The sequence below is a fragment of the Elgaria multicarinata genome, chromosome 3 (genome assembly GCF_023053635.1).
Source record: "Elgaria multicarinata webbii isolate HBS135686 ecotype San Diego chromosome 3, rElgMul1.1.pri, whole genome shotgun sequence".
Classification (NCBI taxonomy): domain Eukaryota; kingdom Metazoa; phylum Chordata; class Lepidosauria; order Squamata; family Anguidae; genus Elgaria; species Elgaria multicarinata.
The window spans coordinates 5,322,230-5,345,543 of NC_086173.1; the positions used below are offsets into that span (position 1 = coordinate 5,322,230).

The 23,314-nt window shown below is 50.9% G+C and overlaps 1 protein-coding gene across 1 annotated transcript in view; it reads right to left on the minus strand.

Moving 5' to 3' along the window:
* Positions 1-842: 842 nt before the first annotated feature.
* The window catches only part of CACNA1F (calcium voltage-gated channel subunit alpha1 F), an 84,514-nt gene continuing 62,042 nt past the window's right edge, over positions 843-23,314 (minus strand). Inside the window, exons 28-47 of the mRNA XM_063118931.1 lie at positions 22,925-23,083; positions 21,377-21,487; positions 20,075-20,158; positions 18,621-18,641; positions 16,892-17,020; positions 16,592-16,657; positions 15,587-15,678; positions 14,490-14,649; positions 13,949-14,076; positions 13,027-13,123; positions 12,711-12,813; positions 11,795-11,896; positions 11,252-11,382; positions 11,015-11,140; positions 8,937-9,166; positions 8,668-8,808; positions 6,502-6,665; positions 5,076-5,188; positions 2,731-3,036; positions 843-1,154 (exon numbers count right to left, since the gene is read on the minus strand). Coding sequence (XP_062975001.1) covers positions 843-1,154; positions 2,731-3,036; positions 5,076-5,188; positions 6,502-6,665; positions 8,668-8,808; positions 8,937-9,166; positions 11,015-11,140; positions 11,252-11,382; positions 11,795-11,896; positions 12,711-12,813; positions 13,027-13,123; positions 13,949-14,076; positions 14,490-14,649; positions 15,587-15,678; positions 16,592-16,657; positions 16,892-17,020; positions 18,621-18,641; positions 20,075-20,158; positions 21,377-21,487; positions 22,925-23,083 — 2,775 coding nt within the window. The remainder of the gene's footprint in view (positions 1,155-2,730; positions 3,037-5,075; positions 5,189-6,501; positions 6,666-8,667; positions 8,809-8,936; positions 9,167-11,014; positions 11,141-11,251; positions 11,383-11,794; positions 11,897-12,710; positions 12,814-13,026; positions 13,124-13,948; positions 14,077-14,489; positions 14,650-15,586; positions 15,679-16,591; positions 16,658-16,891; positions 17,021-18,620; positions 18,642-20,074; positions 20,159-21,376; positions 21,488-22,924; positions 23,084-23,314) is intronic.

Genomic DNA, 23,314 nt, shown 5'->3' on the forward strand with positions numbered 1-23,314 from the left:
AAGAGATGCTGTAGGTATAGAACATCTTGCTTCTGCACAGTATATGGGACCAGGTATCCCTTGAAAGGGGTTGCATCCAACTTTATAGACATGCAACTGAAGATCACTGATGTGCACCTTTTAAGCACCCCCCATTTGAACTATAGCGGGTGATAGATTTCCCCCACCCCCACCCCCAATCCTTTCCATGCACACAAGTGAACGGAAGATTCTAATCCATGCTTGTGAGTGTGAGTGCAGAACAAGGATGCCAGCAATTATTCGGGAACACCTGTTAATCCAAAAGTACAGGACTGTGATCTCATTTAGGGGAAAACGGATCCTCTAAAGGATTGGTAATGGTTAAAGAAAATCAAGGAAAAGGGGGAAAGCCAGGGCCGAGAATGTTTACTTTCCATTACTTGTCTTTTCATTCTGTTCAGTAAAACAGGCCTCGTTATCTTTCAAACAATATTTATTGTTTCTGATAGAAAAAAAAGGAGAAGTGTTCCAGTCTCCTTAGGAAACCCCAGCCTTTCCGAATGCATGATCCTTCCCTAGAGGAAGAAGTCCAGTTCTGTTTTCCCTTTCTGGACCACTGTGGAGGAGTCAAGTCTGGACAAGGGGCAGCAAGGAGCAGACTGCCTAAACCAGAGAAGTACGCAGACAAGTGTTCCTAGTAGCTGCTGCTGCTGCTGCATCGTCAGCAAATGCGAGGGCAGCACTTGGTTTGCCACCCTCAGCAGTCACTCCCACCATGGCACACCTTTGGGCAAGCCTCTGCTCTTGGCCCAAAGGCTCTGGAGGGCTCGGTCTCTCTGCAGCGATCAACTCTCCGTGCCCCACCAGGGGGCACTTCTTGGTCAATAAGAGGTGACGCAGGCCATCTCGTCGGCCAAGTCCTCTTCCTCGCGGGAGCGGAAGGGCTCCTCGTCGCTGTAAACGGGGCCCAGGCTCCCCACGCCGCTGGGCTCCCCGTCGCTGCTATACAAGGCGTGACCGCTGCCCCCTTGGTGGTTGCTTTCGCCACCCACAAGCTTGCGGCTCAGCAAGTCCGTGGCAGCGCTTTCCATTTCGTCAATGGTCATGTGGCAGGCGTCCGCAATCTCCCGCTTGGTGAAGGCCACAAACTTGGGGTCTCGTGCGTAAAGGCCGAGGCCCTCCGAGATGAGCACCTAGAAGAAAGAGAAGAAAGGGGCACGCTAGTCAACGTTACGGAGCCCACCCTGGCCTACCACATCTGTGGCTCAGTTCAGACATCGCACCAAGCCATGGTTAGGAAGCGTGATGTCTGAACTGACAAACCGGGGTTTATGTGCACTGTGGTTCGACATGACGCCTGATTGGACAAACTAGAGTTGCGGACATTCGCCTGCCCCCAGAAGTTGTTGCATCATGGAAACAGGAGTGAATGTGTGAATCTATGTCTAAGAGGATGGAAAACAAAATCATACAAGCAGGTCTAAACCATAGTTGGCTGTTTTCTGTTTGGAAGTTCAAAGCGTGGTTGGGATGGTACACTATGGCTGGGATAATCCATGATTTGGCATGATGTCTGAAAGCCAATGAGTTCCATGGGTGAATAGCACAATGAACCAGAGGGTTTCATAGGTGAATAATTGCTCATTTCCCCATCTCCACCATGTGAGCTGCATCACTATAATTCGGGATGATTTAGCAATTTGAGTGCAGGATTCAGCAATCTGAGAAACTCACCTTTCAATTAAAAACCATTTGCCTGTTCTTAGCCCAGACAGGGCTGCAGGGAAGCTTAGAAACAAACAGCAGGGTCTGCTTCAATCTTAGGAAGAAGCCAGGGAGTTGGACAAGCAAGGCTTCTAGTGGCCAGTGGTGGTGGGACTACAGTGCCCTGCACTGGCTCTTTCCTATTTTGCCATGGTTAGCAAAACCAGAATGAACTGTGCAAAAATAAGTGTACACACACACACACACACACACACACACACACACAGAGACTGATGCACCCAATTAGTTTCACAGGTTCATCAGATGAGCGTTTTATCGCATGCTCGCTACTGCCCACTTATGGATGTGCGCACACCCTTTAGGCGGCGACGTCCACCTCCTGCACACCTCCCGCTCCTTCTGCCGGTTTTTCCGTTGCAAAATAGCCCCCTTTTAATCTGACTCTTTTTTTAAAAAAACGGAATATGCCGTGGTCTCCTGCTGTATGCAGGAAAAGTGGTAGGATACAAACGCCCCCCAAATGGGCCACGTGTTTTTGTTAACTTCCTCTTCCCCCTCCTGGCAGAAAGCAGAAGTAATGAGAGACAAAAGCGGGGGTGGAGAAGCAAAGGTAGGGAAACGCGATTCCCCCCCCCCCATGTGATGACGCTTTCTGACTGCAACATCTGCTTTTCTTTGGTGTGTAATTTGGGTGATTTAATTTAATTTAATACACACAAGTCTTTCCAGTGATCAAATCTCTCATGCCCCAACCAACGAATCTGGGTTCAAGGGCAGAGTTTCCATACTGGGGAGGTTAATTCTAACCCCCACCCCATCCCACCTACCTAAACACACACACACACACACAAACACACATAACCCAAATCTTGTAGCAGAGCACATTTCTGGGTGCGGCATTTGTGGGTCTGAATCTCACAGCGGGGATGTGGGGAAGTGAACGCTTGGCCATGAAGAGCTGCATCCTAGAAAGAACGCGGCCTGGCCTGACCCTGGCCCGGCCTGACCCTGGCCCTGCCCTGCCCTGCCCTGCCCTGCACTCACCGCCTCCACCAGGCTGTCTGCACTGCCACGCTTGTCATTGTAGCTGTGCTTGAGTTGGCCGGGCACATGGAGATGGCCGTAGCTGTGGTAGGGCATCTCTGGCTCATTCATGTACCAGCGGGCCCGGGACATGGGTGGTAGGCTGCTGCTGTTCTTCTCCCAGCTGTGTCCCGGCAACCCATCCTCCTCCACCAGGATCAGCGGGGCATAGAGCAACCGGCCCCGTTTCGGCGGAGTGGCCCATGACTGCGAGGAAGCCGTCGAGGAGTGGCTGCTGCTGTGCCATGAGTCGTAGCTGCCGTAGCCCTGGCGTGGAGGAAAGAGGAGGTGAGATGCAGCCGGATGGCTTGGTCTCAACCGCCAAGCAGCAAGTCACAAACACAACGCGTCTGGTGTTGCAGCCCCTAAGCAGAGCTAGAGCTAAGGCGGGCGATAACAGGACACCGCCCCATCACACAACACACTGCTGGAAGACGTGGTGTAGTCAAATGACAGCTGCAAAACCCAGCAGTTGTCACTATTTTGCACTCATCGAACCATATTAATATTCTATCAATGCAACCATATTACGTTAATAAGAAGGCAGTTTGGTGTGGAGCGACGGCTCACGTTCAGACCCAAGTCCAAGTCCCCATGGGGTGTGCCTTGTCTCCCAGCCTAACCTTCCCAATGGGTTGGTGTGTGGGGATAAAATAGCCACTCAAAGGGAAGGGCAGGATACACACATGAGAGATTGGGCTGGGAAACATCCAGATGTTGCTGGACTACAGCTGCCATCATCCCTGACCCTTGCCCAGGTTGGTTGGGGCTGATAATGACAACATCTGGAGGGCCACAGATTATCCATCCTTGAGATAGATAGTGGTGGCTGTTGTCGTGGTTGGAGTGTAGGACTGGAACTCGGGAGACCCAGGTCCAAGTCCCCATTTCGGCAGCTCACTGGGTGATGTTGGGCCAGTCACGGACTCTCAGCCTGGCCTATCTCACAGGATTGTTGTGAAGATAAGCCATCTTGGGCTCCTCGCAAGAGGAAAAAAGGCAGGATATCAATGTAATCATCAATAGATAAATGATGTGCTTTGCGATTATCCTCTCATTCATTCAGAGAAAGGCCACACAGTGCAGCAGAAGACCAGCTTTGCATGCAGAAAGTACCGCGGTTCAATCGCCAGCCTTTCCAGTTAAAGGGTCTCTGTGAGCAGGGCTGGGAAAGGTCCTTCCTACCCGAGATGCTGGAGAGCTTTCCCCAGCGAGAGTGGATAGTTTGGGGATAGATGGACTCCTGGTCCAGGCAGCTTCATCTGTTGGTTCACAGTAACATGGAACTGCCATGCAAGAGGCCTACAGGACCCTGTCTGGACCACAGTCACACTGTCCTCAGGGTTACCAGAGCTGCATAGGGAAGACAGCCATGTGGTACAGCCAAATAATAAAGCAGCAGGCTTCAAGCATAGCTATGACCTGGTCCGGCCAGAAAACAACGGCACAGTACACCCGAATCTCAGTGACACGGCATTCAGGTAACTCATGCTCCAAAGGGGAGAAGGCAATATACGCTCTATGAACTAGGGCTGTGCTCTGCTCTGATTTGGATTGCGAATCCGGAGTGGAGCGACCTGATCCGCTTCCGCCAAAGGCGGATCCGAATCGAGTCGGGGGAGCTGCAGGTCGAAGCAAAGTGGTTTGCCTCCATTCGGAGCTCCGAATGCAGGTAAGTGGGGGGAGGGGGGCTCACCTGGAGCCGCTGCAGCAGTCCGTGCGGTGACAGCAACGGAGCCAGGTAAGGGGGCAGGGGGAGGGGGGCTATTTTGGCCCCCATTTTGCCCCCCCTCCCCCACTTACCTGCCTCCACTGCCCGTCACAGAGGCAAGTAAGTAGGGAAGGGGGCAAAATCTCAATCCACTCCTCCGGATCTCACTCCACTGGATTGGCCCAACCCGAAAGTTGCGGATCGGGCCACGAAGCGATTCGGGGGGGTCCGTGCACAGCCCTATTATGAACACTCAGAGTGGTAAGCTAGAAAAGGCAGCCCAGAAGTGTACAGTTGTGCGATGTGCTTTGAGTTCAACCTACCCACTAAAATGTATGCAGTGCTCCATTCCACAAGAGACAGGCCACACCAATGTGTGGTCAGCCGCATCCCTACAGCATATGAAGCGACCCTATAAAAAGAGTGCCTTGGAGCATGTGCAGAGTGCCTTTCCCTCAACCAGCCTTCACATGCTGCGATCAGCAGGGATACAGCACTTGGAGCAAAGGGCATCATTTTCCCAAAGGTGTTTTTTCAAGGAATTGAGCCCTGTGGATGCACACGCTCATGCACATACAACCCATGTGGGAATCACCTGCACACGTGCTCGGCAGGGCGGCGCGTTCTGGTGGTAGGTGCCTGGAATGGGGATGTCGTCGCAGCTGCCTTGTCGCTGCAGGCACTGGATGCTGAAGGCTGGCTTGCGGCCTACCCAAGAAAGGGAGGTGGGAAAGCAGGAGGAAATAACAGAGGACGTGTGAGAGGTTCCTGGAGGAGAGTGACTTACCCTCTGCCACAAAGCACGTTCCGTCCCCCGTCCACCCACCCTGCCCTCCATTTATCTGAATCCAACCACCACCCAACTATTCATTTACTTGAACAGTTTCTATTCCACCCTTCGACCCAACCTTTTAAAGTAGGAAAAAAACACGTTAACATCAGCATAAAATGTCACGCAACAATAAAACGAAGCAGGAAGCAGGAAGGGCGGCAGATAAAGCGGCGGCAGGTAAAACAACCCTACGGCGGTTCAAAAGGGCGGGAAAATAAAAAGGTAGATCACCTGGCCCCAAAGTTTACCCTCAGTCCATCCAGTTCGCTCCAGGCTTTCCCTACGATCCTGAGTTTCCCAAATGTCTAAAACTTGGATCCTGCTTCCAGATTTAATTCAACCTTTTGCTCTCGCCCCAACCCACCACCTTCCCATCTGTTCCGCAGGTGAGTACATGGAGACCCTGGCACGCAGGGGCGTACGTACAAGCCTGCTGCAGTGGGTGAGGTACAAGAGCTCCTCCTGTGAAGGGCAGGGCCTTGCACGGCTTTTGCCTCCCCGAAGCAAATGCAGAGTGCCCACCGCCCACCACACACTGTCACTTGCCAGATGTACAACCACCCCTTGCTTCTACTGACGGTCTACATTGGTCCTTGAGACGAGACGAGAGGTCCTGCTGCTGTGAGCACTCGGTTCTCAAAGTGCAGGCCTCCTACGCGAACCAGGGTTTTGTATTGCAGCTTGACGGAAAGAGCAAGGGATCCCTGGCCTGAGACACTGGACTTGGGCCTGGGGGTTGTGAGGAGGACATGAAGTCCCAGAAAGAGAGGGAAATCCTTCTAGGCCCCAGCATTGTGCCCAAGCCAAGGCCTGGTGTTCTTCTGACCCTAGGTCAGGCCTACACGACTTAGGACCCCCCAAATTCAGCCCACCGACAACCAAGTTCTTGATAAACCTCATGTTTCCGCCACCCACCTCAGGACTGTATTCCTTCAGACTGGGTGAGAGGAGCAGGGTGGTCAAATATTTAAATGCTCCTGGACACATGTCCAGGAGAAGGCTAGGCTGAACTCTCCTTCTCCCTGACACACTAGTTTTCAATTTGCAAGGAGCTTTGTTTTCCTCACCGGGGAGGGGGGGGGAATGGAAGGGGGACTTTCAAGCCTGCAAACCTGCCCACCCACCCCACGCAATGCAAGCGCCTTCTCAGCACCCTGGCCCAGCCAAGCCTGAGCCGCCCCGGGCTGACCTGTGGGCGTGGGAGGCAGGAGGCGCCGCCGCTTAGTTTGCCTCCCGTCCAGCGTCCCGTTGATGAGCCCGTTGTTGACGCGCCGGGAGGGGAGAGGCAAAGAGCCGCCGTAGCCGTTATCCCAGTGGCGGCGGCGGGGCTGAGGGTTGTGCAGAGCCGGTTGCCTGCAGGATGAGAGGCACGCAAACGTGAATGACATCCCTCGGAAACAATCCCAGCCAGCCTTTGTTCTCAATGGCTCTAGCTGTGGTAACGGTGGGTATGGGGGGAACCTCAGCCACCCACACCTTTGGGGGCATCTGCTCAAATGCCTGGGTTGGATGCCAGTCGCAAGGAATTTGCCACCATCCCTTATTGTCCACATCGGGGGTCAGTTCGCACAAGCGCCACAGGTAGGTTGTGGCGTGGGGGAATGGCCATTTTGAATATTCAACCCCCACTGGGGGTTGCCATGGCTTGTTGTGTCATCCAAATCCAGGCAGCAGAGGTTATCCCAATCTGGACAGGGATAACCTAGCTTCAGTTGTCCATACTCTGGTAACTTCCAAATTAGATTACTGCAATGCCCTCTACATGGGGCAGCCTTTGAAGACGGTCCGGAAGCTGCAGCTTGTGCAAAATGCGGCGGCCAGATTGATAGCTGGAACAGGGAGGTTTGAGCATATAACACCGATTCTGGCCCGCTTGCATTGGCTGCCTATATGTTTCCGAGCCCAATTCAAGGTGCTGGTCTTAACCTATAAAGCCCTACATGGCTTGGGACCACAATACCTGATGGAACGCCTCTCCCGACATGAACCTACCCATACACTGCGCTCAACATCTAAGGTCCTCCTCCGAGTACCTACTCCGAGGGAAGCTCGGAGGATGGCAACAAGGCAGAGGGCCTTCTCAGTGGTTGTCCCCCCGAGTGTGGAATGATCTTCCCGATGAGGCTCGCCTGGCGCCAACGTTGTTATCTTTTCGGCGCCAGGTCAAGACTTTTCTCTTCTCCCAGGCATTTTAACAGCATTTAACAACGTTAAGTTTGTTTTTAATGGACCCCAAAATTGTTGTTTTTTAAATGGATACTGTTGTTTTTATACTGTTTTTATGTTTTTTAAATTTTTGTAGACTTTTAATGTTTACTATTTTTAATTGTTGTGAACCGCCCAGAGAGCTTTGGCTGGGGGGCGGTATATAAATGTAATAAATAAATAAGTAAATAAACAACTCAAAGCTAACCTTATAACAGATCGCAGTTTATTTGAGGGCTGTTTAACTCTCCAACAACCCCTCTCGCTTGGTTTTGGACCACATGACAAGTTGTGGCTCAAACAACATGCTGAGCCACTGTTAGGCCACGAACCTTTTTGCAGCAAATGGTTAGTGAGCGAGTTTAAACTGTGGTTAGGTAGCCACCGTGGTTAGGAATGGTTCACATCAATGCTAAGCCTTAATGTTTAGTACAAAATGCTTTAACCACCATGGCTTAGCGTAGCATCTGAACAGGGCCTCAAGCTGGTGCCCATAGGTGCTGCAGCTCGTCAGGGCTTAAATAAGCCATGGTGGGCTGCAGCGATAGTGCGAACCAGGCCACTGTCACACAGTGCCACTGTGATCCTGTTAGCATATTGGGCGCAGATGCCACTTTCCTGGAAATTAAGTGCCACACGGCTCCAGTTAAGGTGTAGATCAGCCGTTCTCAACCTGTGGGTCGCGACCCCTTTGGGGGTCGGACGACCCTTTCACAGGGGTCGCCTAAGACCATCGGAAAACACATATTTCACAATATATAATTACATATTGTTTTTGTGCTTAATCACTATGCTTTAATTACGTTCAATTTGTAACAATGAAAATACGTCCTGCATATCAGATATTTACGTTCCGATTCATAACAGTAGCAAAATTACAGTTATGAAGTAGCAACGAAAATAATTTTATGGTTGGGGGTCACCACAACATGAGGAACTGTATTAAAGGGTCGCGGCATTAGGAAGGTTGAGAACCACTGGAGGAAACGATGCAGTTCCTTGCCCGATCCCTAGGGACAGTGATGATGGCATAGGAATAGAGCGAGGCATTCCTCCAAAGAGATATCGACTGGACCAATGGGGAACTGGACCCTTAAGTTGCTAATAGGACCCGTGTCATGCCCAAAGCTGCTCTGCCGTGCTTTCTTACCTGTCGCGGGAGGCCAGGCTCTCAGAGTCCTCCTCCCGGCTGTAGTATCCCTGCTCAACTGAGGTGTCCTCCCCATAATCCTCGGTGTGCGTGGCTTCTTCTTGCACCGTGGGCGGGATGCAGCTGCCATCGGAGCTCCGTCTGGACAGATACACGGGGCGGTGAGGGCCTGTGGAATCCAAACCCCTGCCTTCCCCACCCAACCACACCTCACTGAGATCCCCAGCACCTTTCCCTTTCCTGGGCCAGAACCTTGCCCTGTTCAGCACCTGCTCGTCCTGCGTCGGGTGGGAAGGTCGGGCAGCTCAGCAGGTTCGTCATTGCCTCCGCCGTTCTCCTCGCAGTGGGCCGGCCCGTTCGTCATGTGGGAGAGGCTGACGCTTGAGGGGTGCCGGGAGCCCACAAGGCCATTCATCACCGTTTTGTTCTCCTGATCTGGTGACATCGCAGGGGCGGAGACATGGTGGTCGGGGGCACTGCCGTACAACGCCTCCGAGCTCTGGGGGGAAGGAGGAAGCACAGACGCCTTGGAACACAGCACTCCTGCCCCCCATTGTGGTCTTCGGATCACTTCACACATTATCTGAGGACGAAAGGCCTGCAGCCAAAGCTCTGGCTGATGGTTTCAAATCAGTGTGTGAAGCTCAGTCTTCCTCATCACGTCAGCTTCCTCCTAATAGAGCTTTCCCTGCGTGGAAATTCTCTTGGTATAAGGGGAAAAAATAATGTTTGAAGTGATTCGCTAATGAAGAGAAGGTACGTGGAGGGCAACTAATTCAGCACTTGCCCTAAAGCAGGGTCACCCTTCTCCATCAGGTCTTAATTTGAGATGAATAGGAGGGCTGGTTTGCAATGTCAAGACTCCGCGCTGGGGAAATGTGAACTAATTGGAAAGCGGAGAGTGACTCTGAGCATGTGCAAAGTGCCACGTGACTCACGGAAAGTAGACTTCTATATCTGGAGCTATAGCATCTCTCCTTTTAGAAATTAGCTATGAATATGCTACATAGCTAATTAGCTACGAATATGCTACATGTAGTGCTGTCTTCAGGAACTTGGGACAAAGGACCTTCACTGGATCCCCTGAACCTCGAAGGGGGATGGAATGCAAACCAAGATAATTTTCTCGCACTCTCTGTGACTTCCTTGGGTACTCCATGCAGAGGAGGAATGGTGGGCCCTTGCTGGCCTTGGGGTCTCAGCAAACACCTGACCCTGCCAACTTCCAAAGCCGGCCCTGACAGGCTAGAAGTACAACAGGGGGTTTGCTTTGCAGACAGAATTCTTCTTCCCTCCCCCAAGTTATCTCACAGCCTCACAGCCTCTCCTCTTCTGCATTTCAAAGCAACATATTGTAGAGAAATCTGCTCTCCCAGAAACTCAGTAGCAGCTTTTTCCAATTTGAGCACAGAACAGCAGGTATGGAAAAACTGAGAGAACTGGCTAGCAGAAACAGTTCTCATTTGCATTTAGCGCTAAGCCTTCTGGGAGGAAAGTTCAAGGAACAGAAACCAGGATCTGCCTTTCAGAATAAGAAGCTCTCCACCAATTTTAATGTAAAATCACCCTGTAAATTCTTTCCGCACCTGATCGTCAGCCACCCTTTGAGGCCTCTGAAGGACAGCAGCAAATCTAATTAGAACCAAAAGGACAACAACAAGGAGCGTGTGGTGCCCGGAGTTCCAGATTTCATTCAGCTTGTTCTGAGGGCTCCCTCTCATCTCCTTTGTGGATTTCGTGCCCACTGCCTTAACTTGCTAAAACAATAGCATGAGCTGAACCACACACACATTTATCCCCTTTACACACACACACACACACAAGCAAATCTTTCCCAAGGTGAGATTTGGTCTTCAGTTTGGCTGTGAATATGAAGCAAAGCCCACCCATTAAAACCCCAGTAGACAAAATGCTGTAGGCTCTGAGACAGTCATCCATGATCATCAAGGACCCCCATCCCCACTTCTTCCCACCACCAATTAGGGGGCGAGGCAGCCTGTGCCTGGCCTGCCCCACTTCAGAGTGTAGATAAGGGCTCCTATGCTCCTTCATACAAAAGTCTTCCCTGCAGATAGAAAACTAGTGTGTCAGACAGAAGAATCCTAGGCCAGCATTCTCCCTAACCCACGTTCTCTATGTGAAGATAGTGGCCTGGTTCAGACAACACACTAAACCATGCTGCTTAACCACAAAATGGTTAAGGGAATGCATTCTATTAACCATTTTGTGGTTTAGCGTGTTGTCTGAACCAGGCCACTATTTTTATACAGAAGAGCAATCAGTCCTGTAACCCTTCTGTTGAGGGAGCAGGTGGAACACCTCAGAGAATACTAGGCCAAAGGCTCACCTTGTAGGTCACTGTCTCCTCCTCACACACGGTTTCCTCGGCTTCCTCCTCCTCTTCTTCTACCAGGTCGCAGGACATTGCCCGGCGGATCTCAGGGCCCAGGTCTTGCAAGCTTTTCAACCCAGCCTGAATGGGAGAGAGGCACCAGAACAACAGGATCAGCCGCTCCCGTAACTTCACGGCCTTCCCTGTCCATTCAGCCAGCTAAGAGCCCCGTCCCCAAATGGGAAAACCCACCTGCAAGGCCGTCGAGTTGCTCGGGGACCCGTCCGGTCCCAGCAGCCCCTTCTCTTTCCGCTTACGGAATTTCCGGAAATAATCCTGGATCAGGAAGGTGGCATAAAACTTCCCAACAGTGACTTCCTCCTCTGCCAAGGGAAAAAGGTTTAAGTGCAGCAACACTTCTACAAAGTTCCATGCAAACAGGCAGGCTAGTTTTCAAAAGACAGGGAGTCCTGCGGCCCCTTAAAGGCCACATTTTTTAGGACTGGGCTGCTTTTTACACTGCAACAGAACAACATAGCTGCTCTCACCATCCAGATGAAATTCTGATTTTCCGAAGCTGATCTCCATCTTGCACCAGGAGCAATTTGCAATGTCCATCCTGATCGATGTTGCCTCCTAGCAAAGCTGGCCGCTGCCCCCAAGGCCCATGGGTGTTGAAAGGGCCCATTGAGTCAACATGGTCTCTAATCCCCGCCCCCCTACCCACGTCTCTCTTGACACTCTAGCGATATCTGGAGAGGGTGGATGAGTTGCTGGGCCAAGGGGGCAACTCACCTTCGGGTGGGGGGATCACCTCGTCCAGCAGTTTGGGCTTGGTCCGTTTCCAGATCTTTTTGATGACAGCACGGAGCTCCTTATTGGCCACATCCAGGTCTCCTACAAGAGCGGGGGCAGAATGAGACTTCCAAAGCTACCTTCCAGATCCTTGCGGGAGGGAGCCGCTGTAGTACCCAAAGGCACCACCGGGGGCTGCCTTTAGAAACGAAAGGTGTGAAGGGGGTGGAGCCAAGCCAAAGGGGCGTGGTGTAAAGTTAGGAGAAGGAAACCTAGGAGGGAGCAAGGATTTCTGGTTTGGACAGCTGACTTCACGGCCTGCAGCAGCTTTCCCTAATCTGGGGCCCCTCCAGATGTTTTGGACTGCAACTCCCATCAGCCCCACCCAGAATGGCCAATAGTCAGGGATGATGGGAGATGTAGTGCAGCAAAACATTGCTTTCTTCACGGTGCCAGGTCTAAGGCTTTTGTCCTTTCCCAGGCGTTTAGCAATACGTGATGGGCTTAACCGATTCCGGATCGGTTTTATGTTTGGCTGACAGCTTTATAGTTGTTTTTAAAGGTAAGCTCTTGTGTATATTGCCTGTGGTATGTTTTTATGGTTTTATATTTTGTATAATGTTTTTAATGTTTTAATCTTATGTAAACCGCCCAGAGAGCTTCGGCTATGGGGCGATGATGATGATGATGATGATGATGATGATGATAATAATAATAATAATAATAATAATAATAATAATAGAGCAAAGGGTAGTGGAGAAAGGTGCTGGACCCAAGCCCCCCCACCAAATAGGTTCAGCACCTTGGATAGCTCCTTTAGACTACCGACAGGAAATCAGAGCGGATTCACCACCCCCTTGAAATTGAAGCCACCAGCCTGCACTGAGTGCCACAAGAACCGTCCTGCACACCTCACCTTCTGTCTTGATCTTAAGCGACGTCCGGACCAGGGCGAAGAGGGTGGCGTTGAAGGTGACTGTCCCATCTGCGTTGAGGGGCATGTTCATAGCCACCAGCCTCTGCGGAGACAAATGCACTGAACCAAGGAGCCTGTCTCTTCCCCTCTCTAGCGCCTCCCCCACTGTAAGCCCTTCGACTCGACTCCCTTCTTGAGCCACTGAAGGCATCAAGGGCGAGGTCCCAGGACGTGGTGCTGGGACTCTCCCACTGGACCTTATTCTCCTAGCCAGAGAGGTCCCAAGTCACCCACTCACGGCGGTCTCTAGAATTACCTTGCAGGCTACTCGGTGGGGGCAGAGTTTCCCAAAGCCCAGGGGAGGCTGTATCCGGCGTAGGAGGGTCACCACGTCAAGGTGCTTGATGCGCCCCCTGGAGGAATAAAAGCATGATTTCTTTGTTGGCTTATGTCAGCCTCCCCCAATCCAGATTTTTGGACTACACCTCCCATAACCTCGAGCTAGCATGGCCATCGTTGGGTTCTCAATGGACACTGCTTCCCTCACTGGGATTCCAAACAGTGGCAATCTAGGATACAGCACCATGTACATTGATGGTGCTATATAAATAAATAAATAAATAATAATAATAATAATAATAATAATAATAGAAGTGGCATGTGCTTCTTAAAAAGATCCGAGTCAGGCAGGACCAGCACCATCTTGTCCTCAAGCTCCACCCCTCTGGGTCAGGAAGGGACCGCTCCAAATAGAATTTTTATGCAACATATACCCTGTTTCCCCGAAAAAAGGCAGTGTCTTATATTAATTTTTGCTCCCAAAGATGCGCTAGGTCCTATTTTCAGGGGATGTCTTATTTTTCCATGAAGAAGAATACGGTACACATTTATTGTTGAACAAAAAAAAAGGTCTTATTTTCGGGGGGATGCCTTATATTACAGCGAGAGGCAAAGCTGGAAGTAGGTCTTATTTTCGGGGGATGTATTACTTTCGGGGAAACAGGGTATTAAAGTAGTTACCCTGCTTTGGTGCCCTGCTATTGCCTCTAGTGGTAGGAACTGGGATTTCAGGACATTGCAACACTGGCTCTCTGCAGTTTGTTCAGACAGGGGGAAGTGAAAACGCTCTCTGCTGCCTCCACAGGAAAGTTCCAGGACTGCTGGCAGATCCAGGAATCCGGTTGTTTATTCCCAATAGGACTTACTAGTATTACAGGTAAAATAGTTGTGTGTCTTACTTGGCAGCCGGATCATACTCTGACCAGATCCTCTTGAACTCATCAAGATGGTGGGGGCCCAGAATGGACCAGTCTCGGGTCAAATAGTCAAAATTGTCCATGATGACAGCAACGAAGAGGTTAATGATCTAGGAGGGGTGAGAAAGAAGTCAAGGGATGCTCCCAAAGTGCCCGTGACAGGCAGGAAGAGCAAGACTTCAGAGGCCAACAGCCTGAACCTAAGAGGTTTTCTATGAGGCTGCTGATTCGCTATTGATCCACTGTCTCCACTTTCAGTTTTGCCATAGAATTGAGATACAAAACTGGAAGGTCCAATTAATAAAAACAAAACGAAGAAACCACGTGGAGGGACTGCTCACATACTGCCTGCGTGAACGTCTACTTTGGCCTTCAGGGAGCAAGGCTTAGCACAAAACCTCCCAGGCACCCCAATGGCCAGGAGGACTGGAAAGGCTAGGACTTGGGCCCCTGTGTCAGGGGCCTGGCTGCCACCGATGAGGGCAGAGGGCTGGGCAGGCATTGCCCTGTTGCAGGACCTCACCAGGAAGGCGCAGAGCATGAAGAAGCTGATGAAATAGACAATGGCGAAGTTGCTGCCGCACGTGAACTCCTCCCCAGGCTCATAATCAGACTCAGGGTCGCAGCGTTTGCCCGGCAAGCTGGCCAGCATGATCTCCTGCCAGGCTTCCCCCGTGGCACACCTGGAGGGATGGCAGGTGAAGGAAGAGGATGAAGGCATCCACCTGGAGCTCAGAGCAAGCCCTGCTGCAGTGGGGGGGGGAGGGGAGTTGGCACCCATAGCCTTCATGCGGTTTGGCTGGGGATGGCCTTTAGGAAGCGGAGAGAGGGGGGAGGTAGTTACCCACCGATCTAGAACCACATAAGGTTATTCCTCAGGGACACCTACACATGTTGGCCAACTCGATGAGTCTACAACTGAGTGATTGTGATAAAGAATTCAATGGGCGTATGTTTGTCCAAGGCATAAATGATTTTGCTTTCAAAAGGGGTGTGTGTGTGTGTGTGTGTATGAGAGAGAGAGAGAGAGAGAGAGAGGCAGGATCTACACTACTGCTTTAAAGCGCTTTATAACAGTTATAAAGCGCTTTAACTGCTTTAAAGCGCTATAAAACTGTTATAAAGCGCTTTAAAGCAGTAGTGTAGATCCGGCCAGAGAGATAGAGAGAGAGAGATTGTATTAGATTGTAAGCCTATGCGGCAGGGCCTTGCTATTTACTGTTTTACTCTGTACAGCACCATGTACATTGATGGTGCTATATAAATAAATAAATAAATAAATAAATAAATAAATAAATAAATAATAATAATAATAATAATAATAGTAATAGAGGGAGGGAGAGAGATTCTTCGACCTGCATTGACAACACTGCTGCCATTATTTTGACGTATCCAAAAAAGAAATAACCACAAATATCCTTACTTTTAAGAACATAAGAGTCCTGCTGGATCAGACCAAGGGTCTACCTGGTCGGGCATCATGTACCTTTGTATCCCTTCTCTCACCTCTCCGCTATTCTGAAATAACAGCCCTTGCTTTTATTTCTGATGTGTTCCCAGGTTGAAGTGAGCTAAAAGCAAGGAAAAGAGCCCCCGGATAATTCGGGGCCCAAGAGATACCTGAACAGCAGCAGCACAGCTTGCGGGAAGGTCTGGAAGTTGTTGTTGCGATTGATTTGTGTATTATCCTGCATGGCCACTTTGCCAAAGGTCTGAAAGGCAAGGGAGCCTCTTTCAGGGCCGTGCCAAGATGCAATGAATAGATTCCCGAGGCTGCATGTTTCTGACACAAACTGGAATGCCAGCAGCTCAGCCCTCCTCCCAACTCCCCCCCCCCCCATATAGGAGCGGAGGCTGAAAAACAGCTCCGTGGTGCTAGAGCTACGGTACGGCGAGAAGCCGGTTGATGCTTCAAGGACCCAGCAAGATCTGGCTTTTTGGCTACTGCGCGTTTGATCCAAGCCCTGCCCAGATATGGGAGTAAGCGGATGTTCCCGTACGTTTCTCACAGACATCACCTGCTTAACCTGCATGCTACAAACACGTACATGGTGCTCTGATGGGAACAATATATCCATACATAGCCACACACGCCCACACCAATGCACTTCTGTTGCACACACTCGTTGATCATAGAATCATAGAATAGCAGAGTTGGAAGGGGCCTACAAGGCCATCGAGTCCAACCCCCTGCTCAATGCAGGAATCCACCCTAAAGCATCCCTGACAGATGGTTGTCCAGCTGCCTCTTGAATGCCTCTAGTGTGGGAGAGCCCACAACCTCCCTAGGTAGCTGATTCCATTGTCGCACTGCTCTAACAGTCAGGAAGTTTTTCCTGATGTCCAGCCGGAATCTGGCTTCCTTTAGCTTGAGCCCGTTATTCCGTGTCCTGCACTCTGAATAACAGGCTCAAGCTAAAGGAAGCCAGATTCCGGTTTTTAAAGCACATCCCGGTTTTTAAAGCATGTGCCCAAGCGCTTGCACGATAAGGATCGCCGTTCCAGGAAGCCCATTTCACAGCTGTGACTGAGCACACGAGTCACTCAAAGCCATGCATGGACTGATTGGCTTCTCGCAAGCACCGGGGAATGGGGGCAGGGGGGGGTTGGAGGTCCTCTGCTCACCTGCATGCCAATGACAGCATAGATGAAGAAGATCATGGCAATGAGAAGGGCAACATATGGCAAAGCCTGGAGGGAGAATCAACACAGCGCAGTTGGAGGAGTGCATCTATCCACCCAGCTGCCAGGCCCAAGGGCTCCTGGTTTAGCCCAATACCCAACATGTCCTATCGAAAGCTGCACAGACATTCCATGTTTCCCAGCATGCTCTTCTGCCTCCCGTCTAAGGATCTACACTGGGATCTACGGTCTCAGACCCACACGAGAGGCAAAGGTCATTCTCCTTCCGGGAAAACTGCTGACCTGGAAGGATTTGATGAAGGTCCAGAGCAGGGTACGGATACCCTCCCCTTTGCTGAGCAGCTTGACCAGGCGCATCACGCGGAAGAGACGGAAGAAAGTGATGGAGATGCGGGAACTGTCCTCTGAGCTCTGTGGAGACAGAAACCAGATGTTCATGCAAAAGGACTCTCTCGAACGTAAATGTGTGTATGCAGTTTGGTGCACAGACATTAAATCCACCCAACTGCCTCACTGGATCTGACCAGGGTTCAGTTAGCCCAGCAAACAGTTTCCAACAGAGGCCAGCAGTTTCCAGAAGTTCACATGGTGGTCATTTCCTGTTGCCTGCCCGAAGCACCTAGGGCTTGGAAATACGCTGCACTTATCCATAGTGGTTCCACACAGCTCTTGTAGCTAATACTTAAGTTATCCCAACCATCCATATTCACACATCCACCAATGACAGGGCTGAGGATGCTTAAGGTAAACGAGGCAGATGCCCCCAACATCTGCCCTGCAGGGCAGAGCAACCAGTCCACTACTGAGGACAGCTGGTACATCTTCTCTCAAGTGAAGGCGTTTCATTGGTCCAGGATTAAGGGGAACAGTGCTCTGCAGTTGCTAGGCAACCATGCTACTCTCCTTTCCCCTGCATCCGTGAGCAACAAAACACGAGCTGGGGGAGGGAGGGAGGGAAGGAGCATGGGAGTTGCGGTCCAGCAACATCTGAGGACCACAATTTCCCCACCACTGCCCCACACAAACACAATGTTCATTCACCCAGATATAGGCCCAGCGTCAGGACCCAAGTTGAGAGCAGTTCATGGATGTCAGGTGGGGTCCCAGCCTTTGATCAGTGCTGGCCGAAGGAGGGTACATCAGGGAGAACAACCACACCAGCCAATAGCCCAGAACGTGTCATGTGATAAAAGTTTCTGGGTCAGTCTTGCTGCCTAGTTTGGGCAAGTGGAAAACTCTGCCTTTGCTGCTCCTTGTGCGCTGTTGCTTGGCTTCACCTCTGCCTTGCCCCACCTGCCCCCATCTTGACCCATGCCCAGCCTGGTGACCACACATCAGATTCAACTCCTAGCCAACGGCAGATGCACTGCCCCAAGAACAGCACACTCACGGCTAGGCACACATGTTCATGTACAGCATCTCCATCTATTTCCCTGAACCTGTAGGCCATTTCCATTACCACATGCAACCCCAAAACATCCAGGCTTGCTACATCAATACCCCCACGCCTTCCTACAAGTCTGCTTAGTTACCCCCAAACCTACACCTCTTGCAGACACTTATTCATTATATTCGTATTCCACCTTTTCTCCAAGGAGTTCAAGGTGGCATACACAGCTGTCCGCACACCCCATTTTATCCTCAGAACAACCCTATAAGGTAGGTTGGGCTGGAAGATAATGAGTGGACCAGGGTCGCCCAGTGAGCTTCATGGCCAAGTGAGGATTTGAACCAGGGCCTCCCTTGACCTAAACTGGCACTCTATCCCAGCCTTCTCCAACCTGGTGTCCTCAAAATATGTTGGACTGCAACTCCCATGATCCCATGCTGGCTAGGAATCGTGGGAGTTGATGCCATCACTTCTGGAGGGCACCAGGATGGGGAAGGCTGCTCGAACCACTGCAACATATACTGACTACCTTATGGATTTGTCTATTGTGTACACACAGCTTCACCATAGTCAACCCTTCCACAGCCCCAAACATCTTGAGATGAAACACAGGTGAGATACCTCTCCGACATGACCTCCATTCTAAGGCAGGGTAACGAAGGGAATGAGATCCATGATGGAGGAGGAGGATGACAACGATGACAATGGTGAAGACAGGATCACATTTCACAACATCCAATGAGGCAGCAGCACGGAGGAGAACAGGTGAGAGACAAACAGCAGAATGGATGCATAGATGGATGAACAAAAGACAAAGACATGGGCGATTGTAAAAAGGATGTTTTACACTAAGTGCCTGGGTCCAGCTCCAGCTGAGAGCCCCCTCCCTCCTGCTACCAACTGACACTGCAGAGGCCACCAGTGAGGGAGGAAGCAGCAGCCAGGCACCTCTCCACCGTGCCTGGGTCCAGCTCCAGCTGAGAGCCCCCTCCCTCCTGCTACCAACTGACACTGCAGAGGCCACCAGTGAGGGAGGAAGCAGCAGCCAGGCGCCTCTCCACCGTGCCTGGGTCCAGCTCCAGCTGAGAGCCCCCTCCCTCCTGCTACCAACTGTATCTGGAGAGGCCACCAGTGAGGGAGGAAGCAGCAGCCAGGCACCTCTCCACCGTGCCTGGGTCCAGCTCCAGCTGAGAGCCCCCTCCCTCCTGCTACCAACTGTCTCTGGAGAGGCCACCAGTGGGGGAGGAAGCAGCAGCCAGACACCTCTCCATCGTGCCTGGGTCCAGCTCCAGCTGAGAGCCCCCTCCCTCCTGCTACCAACTGTCTCTGCAGAGGCCACCAGTGAGGGAGGAAGCAGCAGCCAGGCACCTCTCCACCGTGCCTGGGTCCAGCTCCAGCTGAGAGCCCCCTCCCTCCTGCTACCAACTGTCTCTGCAGAGGCCACCAGTGAGGGAGGAAGCAGCAGCCAGGCACCTCTCCACCGTGCCTGGGTCCAGCTTCAGCTGAGAGCCCCCTCCCTCCTGCTGTCACCTGTAACTGCTGAACTTTCCAACTAAGATTGTAGTGCCTGAATTTCCTTTCCTTTCCCCCCTCCTCCTCCTCCCTCCCAATCCCCTTTCCTTTTGTGTCATGTCTTTTAGATTGTAAGCCTGTGGGCAGGGACTGTCAAGAAATACTTTTGTAAGCCGCCGTGAGAGCCTTTTTTGGCTGAATGGCGGCATAAAAATCCTTAAATAAAATAAATAAATAAATAAAATAAGTCAGTTTCATTTCCTGCATTGTGCATATGTAAAATTTGGAACAGAAGCTGGTATCTGGGTTGGAATTTTGATCTCTCTCTCAGCAAGTTTCTAGCCTCCATCGTAGCGGTGGAGCTACATGTTTGAGTTATACATTCAGCAGAAAGATTGAAGCGTTCAGGGCATTCAAGCCATACCAGATGTATACTGCAACACTTTCAAGCCCCACCAACAGCTTTGCTGGAAATGTGCCTCAACCCCGCATAGGTAGCTGCCACAAGAAGAGAAAAACCGAGGTAACTTTATGGGACATATGTCATGACGGTGATCACTCACATTGACTTCAGTGACAGCAATGTCCACGACACTCCCAACCACGATCAGAGCGTCAAAGGTGTTCCACGCATCACAGAAGTAGTGCTGGAAGAGAAAAAAGGGGCCCTGGAACCGATCCCGCCTGGATCCTTGTAAAAGCCCCACAGCTAGGCCCACGTGTCCTCTTCCCTCCACCTCTCTTCCAGAGGCTTCCAACATTATATAAATCTCAGCAGAATCACCTGGCATTTCTCCTAACTGGAATGGGGTGCTTTGGGACTGCATTATACACATGCACCAATGACAATACTGGCTCCCTGCTCTGTTCTGGGCACAGTTCAAGGTGATGTTCTGACCTAGAAAGTCCTCTACTGTTCAGGCTTAATCCATGTTACATGTAGCTTGCTGCTCCCTTGTGTCCTGTCGCAATTTTTCAGATCCACTGAAAAAGACTACTGAAGGGTACCACGTGTGGGCTAAACCACACACTACATTCAATGTGTGGTGCGGACATGATCCCCACTCTTTCATTTACCACCACATGCAGGTAGAGGAGGTTCAAACATTCCCATCTAGCTGATTTTTCCCCTTTGAATTCACTCACACCCACACCTACGGAGGCTAAAAAATGGTGGAAAACCTCTACTGGTACCAATGGGCTCAGAGAGGCCCATTTCCAAGCCTCCCTATTCTCCTTTGAAATGTTACCTTGAAACACAGAAGGCGAGTGATTCACCAGCAGGCTCCTTTGCACTGATATGACAGCTTTCAGAATCTCATGCAAAGAAAAATATGCCTGCCTTTGCAAACACCATAAATCCCTGAACTAGATTCCTGCCACAAAAGGGCATTTTCACGTGGGAGGTTTACATTTGCTCCTCTTTAGCCGGTCTTGCTAGTGCCTTGCTCCAAAGATGGATAAGGTGAGACCTTTATTAGGAACTGAAGATTGGCAAATGGCCCACAACTTCCATCTTTGCTTTTGCACAGAGCAACCAAGGACATCAGGAGCAAAGCGAGAGAATTCTTGAACTGAACGCCCAGCCTCTTCTAGGATAAAGGGGCCTTGGCCTGAGAGCCCACAAAATCCTCGTGTCAGGATTTTGCCTATGACCTGCTCTATTACAGCAAGTGTTCATTATTCATGCAGAAAACTGAAACAAGAACCAAATGCTCAAATTCTGCAAGGGTAATGGCTCAATTGGGGGTAAAGTACTTCTGGGCAAAGTAGCCCAACACCAGGATTCTGGAGTTGAACTTGAAACCTCATCATCATTTGCGGGATGCAGAGGAAAGAATCCCAAACTCCCCCGACTCCCAAACCTTGGGCTTGAAGGCGATGATCTTGAGCAGCATCTCGACAGTGAAGAGGCCTGTGAAGACCATGTTGAGCAGGTCCATGACATAGTTAAAGGGCTGGGACTGTTCATAGTGCTGGAAAAGGAGACAAGGCAGAAAACAGGTAGAAGTGTCTTGGGTGGGTCAGCATCTCAAGCTGGGCGCTGTTGCGGATTGCATGGCTTGGGTAGCAACTAGAGGCCCTCCCACCAGTCGTAATTTATAGGAATGCGGCTGGTCTGCCAGGACATGGCCCATGAACTTGGCCTTGTCTTCATCACCTACTTTCCTAGGCTGCTACTGGGCCCCACCTGGACTTCTCCAGCCACCGTGCCACCTCTGGCATCACTACTGCCTTCTCTTTGGATTGAATAATGCCTTGATTTCAGATCATGGATTGTCCTGTCCCTTCCATAGGTGTGCCTTTGGGGCCTCAGTCCTAAAGAAGCTTGCCATTCACTTCACTGGCCATAGCTCTGGCAAAGCAAGGCTGTGGGAGGAATCCTGCCACACATGTCTACCCCTGTCTCATAGTGGCTCTACCTTCCAGCATGCAGCTGGACCCCACCTTCTTATATTCACCACTTGGGATAAGTCTCCTTTCATACCAAAATAACTGCCCCCATAAACTCTTCTCCTACACAAGTCCCTCCGCCCTCAAAGGCCCAGCCTCTTATTATTCTTACCCACCTCTCCATATGGATCGAGGCAGGGAACATAAATACATAAGTATAAATACATAAAATTGATTAAAAACATAGTACACATTATTAAAACATCGTAAAATTCCACTGGGTAGGCCTGCCAGAAGAGATCCGTCTTAATAGCTTTCTTAAATGCTAAAAGACTGTTAAGTTGACGAGTCTCCTCCGGCAGGCCATTCCACAGTCTGGGAGCAACAGAAGAGAAGGTCCTCTGGGTAATACTTGTCAGCCTAATTTTGGCAGACTGAAGTAGATTCTTCCAGAGGACCTGAGTGTGCGGGGTGGATTGTATGGAAGAAGGCGATCCCACAGGTAGCCTTGACCCAAACCATGTAGGGCTTTAAAGGAGATAAGGAAAGGAAAGGAACCTCTCGTGCAAGCACTGAGTCATTACTGACTCTTGGAGGGACGCCAGCTTTCGCTGACGTTTTCTTGGCAGGCCTTATAGCAGGGTGGTTTGCCGTTGCCTTCCCTGGCCGTTATTACCTTTCCCCCAGTGGGGTGGTTTGCCGTTGCCTTCCCCGGCCGTGATTACCTTTCCCCCAGAGCTAACTGGGTACTCATTTTACCGACCTCGGGAGGATGGAAGGCTGAGTCGACCCGAGCCGGCTGCCTGAAACCAGCTTCCGCTGGGATGAACTCAGGCCGTGGGGAGAGTTTCAGCTGCAGAAACTGCTGCTTTACCACTCTGCGCCACACAGAAACTAACTGGCAGAGCAGGAAAATGAAGAACAAACTATGCCACCCCCTGTTTAGTTTGGCTTTAGCTGCCATCCGTCGCCAATGTCTCCTCACCCACTCTTCTCGCTTGTCATCCGGCCATTCTCACCTGTACAGCCAGAGCAATGGTGTTGAGCAGGATGAGCACAAACATGATGTACTCAAAACCAGTGGAGTTGACCATGTACCAGAATTTGTATTGATATTTGTTCTTGGGGATGTAGCGCCGTAACGGCTGGGCCTTCAAGGCATATTCCACGCACTGCCGCTGTGGAAAGGAGGAGGGAAGACATTCAGCTGGTGAGGAGGAGTGAAGGAAACCACCCTAGCTTTCAAGAACCCCCTTCAACAGCCCACACAGAAGCTCATCCCAGCAGTCTTCATGGTCCATGCCCTAAATTGGCAACAGAGATGAGATAGGTCTCAGGGATGAAGCAACCCATCATATAGAGAGAGCGCTTCCTTAATGTCTTTGCTGTAGTTCCCTGAACCCATCTTA